The 13958-nt window shown below is 42.5% G+C and overlaps 1 protein-coding gene across 1 annotated transcript in view; it reads right to left on the reverse strand.

The window, feature by feature from the left end:
* Nucleotides 1-13958, reverse strand: part of LOC131879518 (uncharacterized) — a 42889-nt gene that overhangs the window by 6420 nt on the left and 22511 nt on the right. The window contains exons 20-23 of the mRNA XM_059225868.1: nt 13313-13495; nt 12985-13245; nt 8511-8690; nt 8064-8249 (exon numbers count right to left, since the gene is read on the reverse strand). Coding sequence (XP_059081851.1) covers nt 8064-8249; nt 8511-8690; nt 12985-13245; nt 13313-13495 — 810 coding nt within the window. The remainder of the gene's footprint in view (nt 1-8063; nt 8250-8510; nt 8691-12984; nt 13246-13312; nt 13496-13958) is intronic.

The following is a 13958-nucleotide window of genomic DNA, read 5'->3' on the forward strand; positions in this document are numbered from 1 at the left end:
CGTATCAGCCTCATTTCCTGCCGTCTGCGATGTCGTGAGGTCAGTGGTGAGTGGCTTGACTCTGTGGAGGGGATACGACGTGATTATGCTGATGTATTGGTCAAATCATTGGGGGATTGCTCTGGAACTATCAAGGGTCTGCAGATGAATATTGAGTTGGAGGAGTCCATTGGTGTCAAACCATGCAAGGTGAATACTGATCGACAAATACCCATACATTTGAAACCCAAAACAGATGAGCTAATAAAGGAGCTTGTTTCAGCGGAAGTGATCGTTCCATCCACCGAGCCTACAGAGTGGACATCCCCTGCTCATTTTGTGGAAAAGCCGGGTGGAATGAAGGTCCGTCTCGTCACTGATTATAGACAGCTTAACAAGGCAATTAAACGACCAATACATCCATTTTACTCCGCCCACGATTTGATGAAGCAAGTGCTGCCGAGTTCTTGGTGGTTGGCCAAACTGGATGCAATCCATGATTACTTCCAGGTTCCATTGAATTACAAAAGCTCTCTTTTGATGGCCTTCTTACTTCCATCAGGAAAATGGCGATACACTGTGGCTCCTATGGGTTTGAATTCAAGTTCAGACGAATTCAACATACGTACTGACGCAGCATTCAAGGGCTTACCATGGCTTATGAAAATTGTTGACATCATGTTGGTCCAGGCGCCAACCTGTGGGGAATTGTTTTTGCGCTTACCCATTGTCTTGGATTGTTGCCGTAAGGCAGGAATTCGCTTGTCCCTTGATAAGTTAGCTATTAGACAAACAATGGTATTTGCAGGATTCATTGTAAGTCCTGATGGTGTTGGGCCCGATCCATCCAAGTTGTCATTGATTCGGGAATTCCCAACTCCTAAGAACACAAGCAAGTTGAGATCGTTCCTGGGTCTCGCCAATCAACTTGGATCTTTCTTACCTGATCTGGCTCAGTGCACAGTTGCTATGAGGGAACTCCTTAAAAACAGAATGCCTTTGTCTGGCTAGAGGCTCATGATGTTGAGTTCCAGCAGACTAAATAAATTCTTTGCTCCTCTAAAGTGGTGGCACCCTTTGATCCCAATCTCAAGACCGAACTTTTAACAGATGCCTTGCTTCTTCACGGTTTGGGATATGCCCTAATCCAGAGGGATCACATGGGTCGTCCTCGACTTGTACAGTGTGGTTAACGGTCTCTTTCTCCTGCTCAGAAAAATTACTCAACCATTGAGTTGGAATGTTCTGCGGTGATGTGGGCTATACAGAAGTGCGATTTCTACTAACGTGGATTTAAAGTCATTACGGATCATCGACCACTTCTCGGGGTGTTTGAGAAACCTTTGGCTGCGCTTGCCAATGATTGACTCCAGAGGATTCGTGAAAGCTTGATAGCTTTTGTTTTCGTTAGAATGGTCTGCAGGGAAGGCCCACTGCATAGCTGATGCTCTCAGTTGAGCACCGTTTTTTCCCTCCGATTCAAGTTTGGATGTGGCTATCTGCTCGGCTATCGATATGGCAGACCCTTCTTTCTCCCTCGTTTTGGATAAGGTGGACAAAGAGTAAAGAGAATTGCGGGATTGCATCAGAAAGGGATCATTATCATTTGATCTTAATTCATTTACATCGATGTTTGGCAATCTTTGGGTTGAGGGAGACATCATTTTGAACGGCTGTCGTCTCGTTGTTCCGCGTCCTGCACGTTCAGCTCTAATCTCTCGCCTTCACAAATCACATTCCGGAATATCGAAAACTTGTACATTGGCCAGTCAACTTTATGCATGGCCCGGGATGGCCAACGAGATCAAACTAGCGATTGTAGGGTGCTCTGCTTATCTGGCGTTACTACCATCCCAATCCCCGGAACCAATTCAACAGGAGAGTGCGTCATATCCAATGGAAACGGTTTCGGCGGACCTTTTTGAAGTGAAAGGAAACCATTTTCTCTTGTTAGTTGACCGTTTTAAAGGATATCCATTTGTGGCGCAACTGAAAAGTTTGAGCACGTTTGCGGGATTCTTCTATCATGGTTTTACAAGCTCGGTTTTCCTAAGTGGCTGAAGAGAACTCGGTCTCAATTCGAAGAGTTTTGTGAAAAACACTATATTCGACATGACACATCTTCACCTTACAACCCTCGGAGCAATGGTTTAGCCAAGTCAGCCGTCAAATCCATGAAGTACTTGCTTAAGAAAGTCAATTCTAATGAATCCAATTTCTGCGAGGCTTTGTCTGCTTGGCGCTCCACTCCTCGTTCTGATGGATTTAGTCCGGCTTACGTTTTTTTTGGCCATCATCTTTGGGGAAATCTGCCTGATGCCCGAGCTGTCACTGTTTCCCCAATTCATTCTAAATTTGCCACAAGTCGCCAGGTGGGACCTGATAATGCGGCTGAGTATGCTGGTGGACTTAATTTGGTTCTGCTCTCGCCTGGAGATAACGTCATGTATCAGTCAGTGATTGATAAGAATTGGTCGTTGGGGGCAAAGGTAATCAAGCGTCTTCCTCATGGACGATCGTACCTCATCAAAACCCCTGGCGGGACTTTCCGTCGCAATCGCCGTTTTCTTCGCCTAGTGTCGCGAACCTCAACTCCAACGTCCACGACAGCAGTCACCGGTTCGGAAAATCTTCCCTCTCCACGACGACGGAGTCCTCGTTTCCATTGCCATCGCGTGCAATTTGATTTACCACCCGTGGTCGTTGGATGAATCCGAATAGGTCGAAGGTTCTCCTACTGTTTCTTATTGCTATGTTTTCCTTTTCTTGTTTTGGTATTGGGGCGAAGGACCACGTGGATATGTTGTTTTGATTGTTCTGGGCGTCAGCTAATTATGGTATCAGGGTGACCGAAGAGATTGGACGCAAAAAAAACAAATAAAACGCAACTCCTTCTTGAGGGGGGAGATGTTATATTCTCATGTCTGCCTCCTTTCTCCTTCGCGGTAATCTTGTTCGACTGGTCCAATAAACCTACACTTGACTTCGAGTAACCAGTGAGATACCATCGTAAGCCTCCGCCGCCTCAATCATACAGATTAGGATCCCTCAAATAGCCTTGCTTTCAATAACCATGGAAGGTTTGTTGAAGGGACGTTCTGAAAGGCCAGGAACTGTCTTGAGCTGGTTTTGGATGGAAAAACTCCGTCCTCCATTATTAAGCCTTTCATTATGGAAGCCTTAAAAGCTTGGGTCGGTCACACCCAACCACTACTTGACTCTGGGACGAACCAGTCAAGTGTAGGTAAAAGGGACACAGGCACTGACACTCTTGATTTGATAGAGGCAGGGTCGAGAATAGGTGACAGCCCAAATATATCAAAGAAAGTTTGGTGGGAATGACCAGAATTGTTACCTACATTTTTTTTTTTTGCGGACTTCCTTACCGCTACCGGGATTGGAATCCCAGCAGTTCAAGACGAGAAGATTATTTATTATACTTTACTTTTATTTATATATATTATTTGATCGACCAACGAATTGGAGTTGGCTGATCTGGCTAATCCTTGAATATAAGGTTGATCCGGAATTTTAGTCAAAAACTTGTCCAAGTCTGACTTAAATCTTGCTACTGGATCAACCCCTACATAAACCCTACGAATATTTGAGGGCAGCAAATTGAACAATGAAGGAGCCCGAGAAAGAAGAGAGTTGGACTTCATTGTTTTAACTAGCCTGGATTCTCGAGGGCTTGAAGGTGCTCTCAAAACGCACATTAAGCCTCTACGGTCACTAGAATTGACCCTAAACCCTGGGTTGGGACAAAGCTCATGGATACTTTTGAAGACGTACAGTATCAGATACCTTTCGTACCTTCTCTGAACACTGTACAATCCCAACCTTTCTAACCTCTCCCAATACGAGAGCTCTCTCATATCTTCAATGTTCCTGGTAAAACATATTTAGACCTGCTCGAGCTTTTGCAAACCTGCTGAACTAAAAGGAGCCCAAATGGGAGAGGCTTATTCAAGATGCGGCTGAACAATCGACTTGTACAGAGTTAGCATCGTGACACTATCTCTGGACTTTAACGTGCAATATATCCAATCACATGTTTGAAAAGCCTTACCAACTTTCAACTGAGTATGCTCATCGAACTTTCCATTATCTTGGAGGACTACACCTAAATCCTTCATGGATGAGACCTGCTCAATGTCCTTACCGTCATCATCTGATAGTGGAGTGTCTAATGGCGTCGACCCAAAGGTCATTGAGCTAGATAAACATGGACATGATATAATAGATAACGCATAGATGACTAGAGTTGATTGATTTGGCGACGAGGAGGATTGACTAGAACTTGTTGGGTTTGACTTAGATCCATCCTCCATCCAGGTCGCCACGTCCACAGGTCCCTCCCAATACATCCAGGCATTGATGTCGCCCCCAGCACCTCAGACACCCCCCGGTCGACCTGGCCCAGTCACCGCTGCGTCTACGGACCTTCCGTTGCACCCACGGGCGGGTCATTGCAACCACGGGCCAGCCGCACAGCCAGCCCGCTGCAACCACGGCCATCCCGCATGCACCTCATTTCTTCTGGGCCCAAGTTCTGAATTGGCGTCCTGAGTCATCTGGGGAAAAGTTTTTTCGCCTGGAGGTGGCAACTACCGGCTGTGCCAAGTTTGATTACTGGATGGTGGCGGTTGACTAGATGTTTATTGCTCGTAAGTGGAGGTATTCATACAGAGGGAAAATGACTAGGGCGAGGGCGACGGTGAGAGCCGGAGAAAATTTTTAAATGAAAATTATTATCGGTGACTAGAATATAACACGATCCTACACAATCTCTCCCAGCATGTTGGTGCAACTACCAGAGCGAATAACATGAAGTCCTTCCTCCCAGCCAGCATGGGTTCCGAGCACATTTTAACACGGTTACCACGGCTCTTTTGTCTGAGAAATGTTCCTCTGCAATGGCATTCGATTTATTGCTATTCCTTTGCTTAGGAGACATTGGTGTGATGATAATTTCGTCAAAATTAAATTCTCCTCCTTTCCCAAATTTATGTGGTATCTGTTTTAAGTTATAGTTAAATATTCAAATTTTCTGCGCAAACGCAGACGATCGAGTGTCTGGGTGGCGGGCTAAAAAGCGATTTGATTTTCTTTCTTTTTCCAATTACTTGAATCAGGGTGTATTCTATATAGTTATGATGATAAATTGAAGGTGATAATTTGCCGTGGCTGATTTTTCCTCTATGTGAGTTTTTCTCGCACCACTCTTTCGCTCCTTCCTGCTGATCTTTTGTTCTCGCTTTTGTGAAATGCAATGCCCTGACTATTTTTGAACTCCTTCCCCTGTTTGTAACAATATTGGTTGGATATAATCACTCAAACTGGCAACAAGATTAAATATGTTTTTCAGGTGTGAATTACAACTGACTGGCTCATTTTTAAGCAATCCTTTTGCCCCATTGGACTCCACGCTTTGAACCTGTTATAAGCCAAGTTGCAGGCGATCTACCCCAAAAACGGTTTAGCGTGCCACAAAATTAATTTCAGTCCTTGCCCTACGACACGTAAAGGCAGAGCGATCATTATCTATTATTTTTGAATTTCACACGTGACTTCCATTGAAATCAATCACACCAGCAAGTGGTTTTTGCCGAACGAATGATGATTGAGTATCTGGAATAAGTTTCTTCAAATTTGTGGTGGACTGTTTCATGGGCTTGTTCACTAAGACGTAAAAAGTCTTTGCCGGTACAATTTGTGAACTCTAAGACAAGTTCAAAGAGTATGTGAGCTTTGCTGCTAATCTTTAATCCTGTCCGCAAGTACGAGGTTTCGAACTTTTCGACTATTTTGGTTCAGATTGGTGTTCAAGTCCGTTCCTAAGTATCCATCAATCACTCTGTTCAGATCGCGTGAGGCTTCGCCAAACTTCACTGCAGTGGGCAAATCGAGGCTGTTCATGAAAAGCTGCTTAAGCTTATCCACATTTTTCAGAAGTTAATAGCTGCTATTTTCGTGGCTTATCCGCTTCACCGCTTGTCCGCTTGACCCCTTCCAAGAACCAATTAGATTCTGTGTCCACCGAAATTCTCAACTCAGATTGGTTAAGGAATAAGGCAAAGCGGTCAAGCGGTCAAGGGGATAAGCCACGAAAATATCTGCTAATTTCACGCTCTTCCCGGGAAGAACTCACCCCGGTAACAGTCCTGCACGAGGTACAACGATGATGCCCATTCCATGGCAATGCTATTTGAATGTTCCTTTAGTCTATCAACCAACCTGTTGACTATGCCAAGTGTAAGATGGCGAGAAGGAGGTGGAGGGAGATTCAGAATTGTGGACTCCTTCAACAAAAGAGTATGTGACGTTGAAGAATTCCTTGAGTAAGTTATCTCGTGATCCGGCCTTCTTCCATTCCTCATATTTAGATTGGTTAAATACAAAGAATCTTTCTTCTCTAGAAATATCTTGGCCAGGTCTCCAATAACAGAAAGGACATGGAAACCGACTCGCATGGGAGGTCATCCCACGCAAAATATTGAGGATTTTAAGATCTCAGACAAATTGGAATTCGAAGGGTAGAGCGTTCAGTTGGGTAAGGGGAAAGAATCCTGGCAGTTAGTGTAGCTTTCCAATACATCGTGTGCAACTGCAATACACATCATTATCATGACTCCACTACTTAGTTGCCCAATGTTGTTCTCTTTTTCTTCATTCTCTGAATGCTTCACGAGGGACATGGTCATTTTCAACGTTTTTCGAATTTTTCGCTTCAATGTTCGAATCCCTAATTGATCACCGGGTGGCTTGTGGCAACCGAGTTTCGAGATTTTCAAACAAAGCTTACGCTCCGCATTTGTGAGAGCAACCCGGATCGTGCAATGGCCTCACACAAAGTACACAAAGTCGAGCTTGGGATTTCAACTTAAAGTTTGGGTTTTCAACGCTGCACTTGTTTTCGTTGTTTCTTCCCTCACTTCCGAATTACAGGCACATATTGAGTGACACGAGCAAGGGAGAGAAACATCGAAATGATGCCATGGATCATAGATTTCTAGACGCTGGATGTCGGACGACCGACCACTCGGTTGGCTAAACAGTACAATAAACCGGTTTGTAATCAATTCCCAGGAGACCATCCATTGTACTGTTTTACCAGCCGAATGGTCGGTCGTCCGACATCCAGTGTCTAGAAATCTATGCATGGATGAACAATCACAATATGGTCGACTAACATCTCCATTTCGAAAGGAGTATAATTGTCGCACGCACGTCCTACACATGGCGCAGGGAATTCTCGAGTCTTCCAATGAGTAGTCCTCCATGTAAATGGTTCGAATGGTGGTCAACTTTCCGATTGGAATTACGTATACGTGAAAGGCAGTGCCACAAAGCAAGCAAAGTTTGCCACGATTGACCTCGTAATTGCCCATTTTCACAGTAAACGTCGTATGCGACCTTCAAAGCACAAATGGCGATTTTAGGCGCAATGAAAACGGGTGAAAGTCGAATTAGTCTTGGCGCCCGTCCATTGGCTTTAACAAAAGTGAGCATAAAAGATCAGCAAGAAAGAGCACCAAACGAAAAAAAAACAGCGGAAAAATCAGTCAAGGCAAATTATCACCTTCAATTTATCATCATAAGCTGGATTCTTCGTTGATCAGCTTACCCCCCTCATATCACCATTGAGACGACTGCCACAGTGGTTCAAAAGCCTTTTTGAAGTCTATCAGAAGTATCCAAACAAATCTTGGTAGCTATTCGCCATATGAGCGTTAAATTTGAGCCATACTTTAAAAAATCAATATGGTCAAAACTACTTTATATGGATTTTGCAAGGTAGAAGACTGTTCAGATGGATTTGCGTATTTCGCTCAATACGTGACAAGGCTTTTTGACCACCGTGGTGAGACGGGTTAGACGAGAGTTGAGGAGACGGCCGTATCCAAGAATCCAGCTATAATTGTATGGAATGCACCCTGATTCAAGCATTTGGAAAAAGAAAAAAAAAACAAGTCGTATTTTTTTGCCCGCCACCCAGACATTCGATCGTCCCCGTTTGCGCAGGAAATTTGAATAGACCTGTGGCTTTCGGGGAATAACACGGTGCACAAAATTCAACTTACATTCATGGTATTTAATCAGATAAGTGAGCTCCTCGTAAACCTCTACCTCCTTGACAATCGGTAGTATTCCTCCTAAGCTTTCACACTTAGACCTAGCCTCGGCATATGTGCTCTTGTTACCTCCATCAATCACCTGGAAGGATTTTGTTCCAAATCGGAAAGATTCGGGGAACTGTGGGCAAAGTCCTACAAGGCAAACATACACCTCATTCTTAAAAGTTGGAACATATGGTTGTGATTATAAATAAGTCAGTTTGAATTTAAGTTGCAACTTTGGAGCGAAATGGGTGGCCAACACAAAAAACGAGCCAAAAACAATAAAAGTGTTGCTACATATTCGGCTCACATATTTTTGTTGTGAATTTGCCAAAAAATGGTAAAATTACAAAATTAACGCTATGTACAAAAATGACCCCCCAATCCTGCCAAAGGCTGCATTTGACTTACGCATGAAATTTGGATGGTTCTGGCACTTCTTTGTGGAATCTTGACATGAAACATTTGTCTGACAACACTCGGGTCCATTGCTATGGGACAAAAATGTGCCTGGGCAAGTTGTTGTGAATTGGCTGCAACAACTTTCACCTCTGTTGAAGGCAAATGGATGATCCATAGGGCAAATCACTCCTGCGGGGTGGAGCATATAGGTATAGTTATTATTAGGGTTCGGAAAGATGGCTCAAACATAGGTTAAATCAGGCAAGGATTTCTAAAGCAAGTTAACTTTCTTAAGAAGTCCCTGAATCAGGTGTCAATACATTCTGGCCATTTTTTGACAAAAGGAGGCCTTTTTCGAATTGTAATATCAAAATAATGTACACAAAGAATTCTTGATATTCAATTATACAGTTGACTAGAGATAGTTTATGAATAAAGTCTCGACATATTTTCTTGCAATTAACAAAGCAAAAAATATGTGAAAAAATACTGAAATTTGCACCACTCATTGTCATAGACTTGTTCGTGCACATCACCCACAAGGAGTTTGACGGTGGCTTGATAGCTGCTTTATTTCTGACTAGTACACATTTATAAACACAAGACTACATAGAATACAGTCGCATGAGTATGAGCATCATGCTCAGCACCGGGATATCACACTCATGCGATTAATTCCCATTTCAGCAGGATCCTTTACTTTGATCACGTGCTCACATTGGTTCATGTTTTGGCTTGTTCTACTTTGCACTTGAATGCAAATTTTATCCCTTTCTCTGATATTTGCGATATGCTACGTTATATGCACAATAATTTTTTGCATTGATCCACTCACAATGGCAATACTGAATATAACAATTGTTCTTTTATGTGGTTTATCTTTATCATAATTTTAAGACAGATCAAATTATTCCTCCAAACTTTAAAGCTCTAAGTTTGAGTCTGCATTGGATTGACCTACTTGGGAGTGAAACGCTTTCCTGTTTGGAGCTCGCTGAGAACAATCGCATTTAGTTTGTTGCTGTTCTTATCTCCCACGAGTTTCGAACCAAGGTGTGAGCTTTATCAGTTTCTCTCTGACTTGTATTGTAGTATTTCTAGTTGCAAATCGTTATGTGTAGTTCTTTAGTTTGATTGTATTGGTCCTTGACAATTAGAATTTATTGTTCATTATTGTATTACTTTCATTTTGAGTTTGATCAGTTTGTTGAGTTTATTTCTGTGTTTTTGTGTTGTTTTCCTAGCTTACATATGTTCTTGATTCCTTGCTTTTCTCTGTGCCTTACTTCATGCTTACTATCTCCATCTTAGATTTGTATGTTTAGTTTAAAGTGATGTAGTTCATTCCTATTTTGCTTCGGTGTCCTGCATCTCAGGGCAAGATTGCATAGCCTTTTAGTTTTGGAAGCTATTTGTGGAAAATTCAGCAAAGAGGCTAGACGATGTTTGGACTTGGTCTTAGTTGGGAAGGATCCTTCCGTGGTCAATAAGCCGTTTATTATAGAGGCTTTAGTTGCTTGGGTCATTGAAACCAGGGTGCTGCTTGAGGAACAGGCTCACCCAGTAGTTGACAAGGCGACTGATTTGACCAATGTAGAGGTTGAAGTAGTAGCTCCTCTTGAAAAAGCGCAGGAAAAGACAGTTGTAGAGAAAATAGTCTGTCCTGTTTATCGAAAGCAGCCTTGTCCTGAAGAAGGAAAAGGCTGTCAGTTTGACCACCCTAAATGGTGTCAAAAACTTCTCAAGTTCGGCCTTGAGAAGTACAATAGTAAGAAGGGATGTTCAAAGGTAGATTGTCCTTTTTTTCACCCGTACATGTGCCGTCAGTCCATGAGACTTAAGACGTGCTTTAATGTACGGTGTACCTCCGTCCATGTAGAAGGGACGCAAAGAAAGAAGAGAAATAGGATAGCTCAGTTTCGTAGTTTTAGAGCTGACCCTATTCCTAAACACCCCGTTCGGCCTTTTGAGGTTGATGGAGAAGCCATTATCAATGTAGAGACTATGGCTAACATGCTTGGAGATCAGTTCTCCAGTGTGTTTTCAACCCCACTGAGTTCGGAAGCAACAGCTCATTGCTCTGAAGATGAGTCGGTTGAGATTGACAAGATCAGTCAAGCTGAGCGTTGAGAAGTCTTTTCAATGAAGTTCGAACTTGCTGAATTTCTTGAAAGCAATGAAGTCCTTCCTTTTGGCCAGCATGGGTTCCGAGCACATTTTAGGCCGGTTACACTACTGATTGAACATATAGAGCAGGTTATTGAGGGACAAGAGAGCCATGAATCAGTCGATGTAGTTTATCTCAACTGTGCCAAGGCCTTTTACAAGGTAGATCATGGCCTTTTGTTGAATAGACTTCATGACATTAGGATCCAAGGCAAGGTTCCCAATTGGAGCTTCATTCAGGATAGGAAGCAAATTGTTGAGATCGAGAGGTTCCCTAGTGACCAACATGGTGTCAAGTCAGGTGCTCCCCAGGGTTCGATCTTAAGGACCCTCCTAGTTGCAACATTTGTTGCCCCGCTTTAAAAGCTTAGTATTACTGCCAGTCTCTCTTCTTATGCTGACGATACAAAGTTAGTTTCTGGTAGGAATGGCCGAGATTCCAGTAGCCTTGCAAAGGGCTTGAAATAAATCTACTCTTGGGCTACTGAGAGTAATGTGACCCTGAATAGAATGAAATTCCGCTCAATGACCTTTGGGTCGATGCCATTCGACACTCCACTATTAGATGATGAAGGTAAGGGCATTCAGCGGGTCTCATCTATGAAAGATTTAGGTGCAATCTTCCAAAATAACGGAAAGTTTGATGGGCATACACAGTTGAAGGTAGGTAAAGCTTTTCAAATGTGTGGTTGGATATATCGCACGTTTAAGTCCAGAGATAGCACTGTACAAGTCGATTGTTCAACCACATCTTGAACATGCTTCCCCCGTTTGGGCTCCAATTAGTTCAGCAGGTTTGCAAAAGGTCGAGCAAGTCCAAAGATGCTTCACTAGGCACATCGCAGGATTGAGAGAGCTCTCATATTGGGAGAGGCTAAAAAAGTTGGGACTGTACAGTGTTCAGAGAAGGTACGAAAGGTATCTGATACTGTACGTCTTCAAGAGTATCCATGAGCTTTGTCCCAACCCAGGATTTAGGGTCAACTCTAGTGACCGTAGAGGCTTAATGTGCGTTTTGAGAGCACCTTCAAGCCTTCGACTATCCAGGCTAGTTCGAACAACGAAGTCCACATCTCTTCTTTCTCGGGCTCCTTCATTGTCTATTTTGCTTCCCTCAAATATTCATAGGGAATACGTAGGCCTTGTTGAACCGGTAGCATCTTTCAAGTCAGACTTGGACAATTTTTTAGATAGCATTCCAGATCCACCCTACATTCAAGGACTAGCCAGATCAGTCAACTCTAATTCGTTGGTCGATCAAATAATATTTAAAGATATTAAACATTAGTTTTCATTTTAATAGCACCCTGGATAACATTTCTTGTAGCGGTGGAAAAAAAACTCCCACAAAAGAATTTTACAAAAATCATAAAAAAATGTCGTACCGTGGTTTCATCCTGACACAAATTCGTTCCTGTCGCCATTTGCACTGTTGTAATTGCTAATAATAGTGATTCATCCAATCTGAATGTGAAAACTTGTACGGTGGTCTTGAACTATTGTTATCCAAGAAGCATAACATATTCTGACTACTGTATGTTGAAATCGTTCGTTAAGAATCATTTCGCTTTAGTTTCATCTATCTCCCATTTCAGTTCGTGTTGAATGTCTAAGTTTCTGCAAATATTTCAACCCGCTCCACGTCGAGTGACATTGGCTGACTTTTCATGGCCTTATGCCGTTTTTTATTGTTTCAGAGGAAGGGAGAATGGCCTGGAAGCTCCCCCAAATAAAACATTTGCGATGGTGTATCGTTAAAATTGATGTAATATTTTTTCAATGCCCTATTTACAACTGAGCACCTCTAGAAAAGCCTCGAAAAGACATCACAAATTTGAAGGAGGAAAATCTCCAAAACTTGTTGGGGAACATACCAAGGACAGTAACCAAAAACATTGAGAAAACTTCCATCTCCATGTCTCAATAAAAAGGTATCCTTTGTAGACATACTGTGCTAGTAAATAAAATCAGAAAGCCAACTGGAACGAATTTTTGTGACAGGGTGTAGGGTAATATCATATTGTAATCTCGCTTGTAGCCACCAACGCCAAATTTCATCTCAAGATTTTACAATCCTAACGGAAGTTTTGCATACATTACTCTGGCATTTAAAACGCCACGAGCATGCAAAACACCGTGAAATTGACCGTTAGTTTACCATTCTTTTTAGACACGTTGCGGATTTCCAATCACTTGCCATTTTATCTCTATTCAAAGAAACGAAGTTACATTATCGGATATTTTGGTGTCCAATCAAAATCGACCAAAAAAAGTATGTTCTTAAATAATAGCGCATAAAATTAAAGTATTCCCTTACCTTCGTAGTAGCTACAACTGATCTCGCAAGCAATTGCATCCATGGGGTTTTTATTTTTTGCCAAAATGCTGTTGTAAGGCATGGCGACATCAGTCTGAATACTAATACTTGTGGCCCTGGTTACCAAACCAAACCTCAACATCAGATCAGTTGGGAAGGTTGTTCCATCCCAGTAAGTGTACTTTTCCAAAGGATTACAAAGTCTGTTACAAGCATGTTCCGTCGGCCCTGTGGCTCCCAACCACATTTTGGTCGAGGTACCTAAGCCAAAGAAATTATCAGTGATAACGACCCTACTCACTTGACTTAAACATAGTTTGCTACTTACTAAAGAGACTTGCTAGGCTATATAAGTCTTGCTCTAATTTGATGAACGGTAGGTGACCTGTGTGATTTGAAATACAAAAACTTTGGGCGTCCCACAATCCAAGTGATGAATCTGACACATTGGCCACCAGGAATCCCACATGGTCGGTTGATCTCTTCGCTCCAGGAACAGTCGGGCAATAATCTAAGGACAAGAAAGAGAAACCGTTTATTCGTAGAACGGCCCTGCCCTTTGACGGACAACAAACAATGGTAGCAAACGTCATGCCTTCCAATTTCATAAATGCCACATTCAATGTCCTCACAAGATGTCTGACATTTCTTAGTAGACACTTTTGGCAAATAAATCGGTCCTTTTTGTGTCCGTTTTTCTTTTTTGCGGACTTCCTTACCGCTACCGGGAATCCCAACAGTTCAAGACGAGAAGATTAATCATTTTACTTGACTTTTATTTATATGTACTATTTGATCAACCAACGAATTAGAATTGGCTGATCTAGCTAATCCTTGAATATGAGGTTGATCCAGAATTTTAGTCAAAAACTTGTCCAAGTCTGACTTAAATCCTGCTACTGGATCAACGCCTACATAAGCCCTACGAATATTTGAGGGCAGCAAATTGAACCATGAAGGAGCCCGAGAAAGAA

The sequence above is a fragment of the Tigriopus californicus genome, chromosome 4 (genome assembly GCF_007210705.1).
Source record: "Tigriopus californicus strain San Diego chromosome 4, Tcal_SD_v2.1, whole genome shotgun sequence".
NCBI classification, from domain to species: Eukaryota; Metazoa; Arthropoda; class Copepoda; order Harpacticoida; family Harpacticidae; genus Tigriopus; species Tigriopus californicus.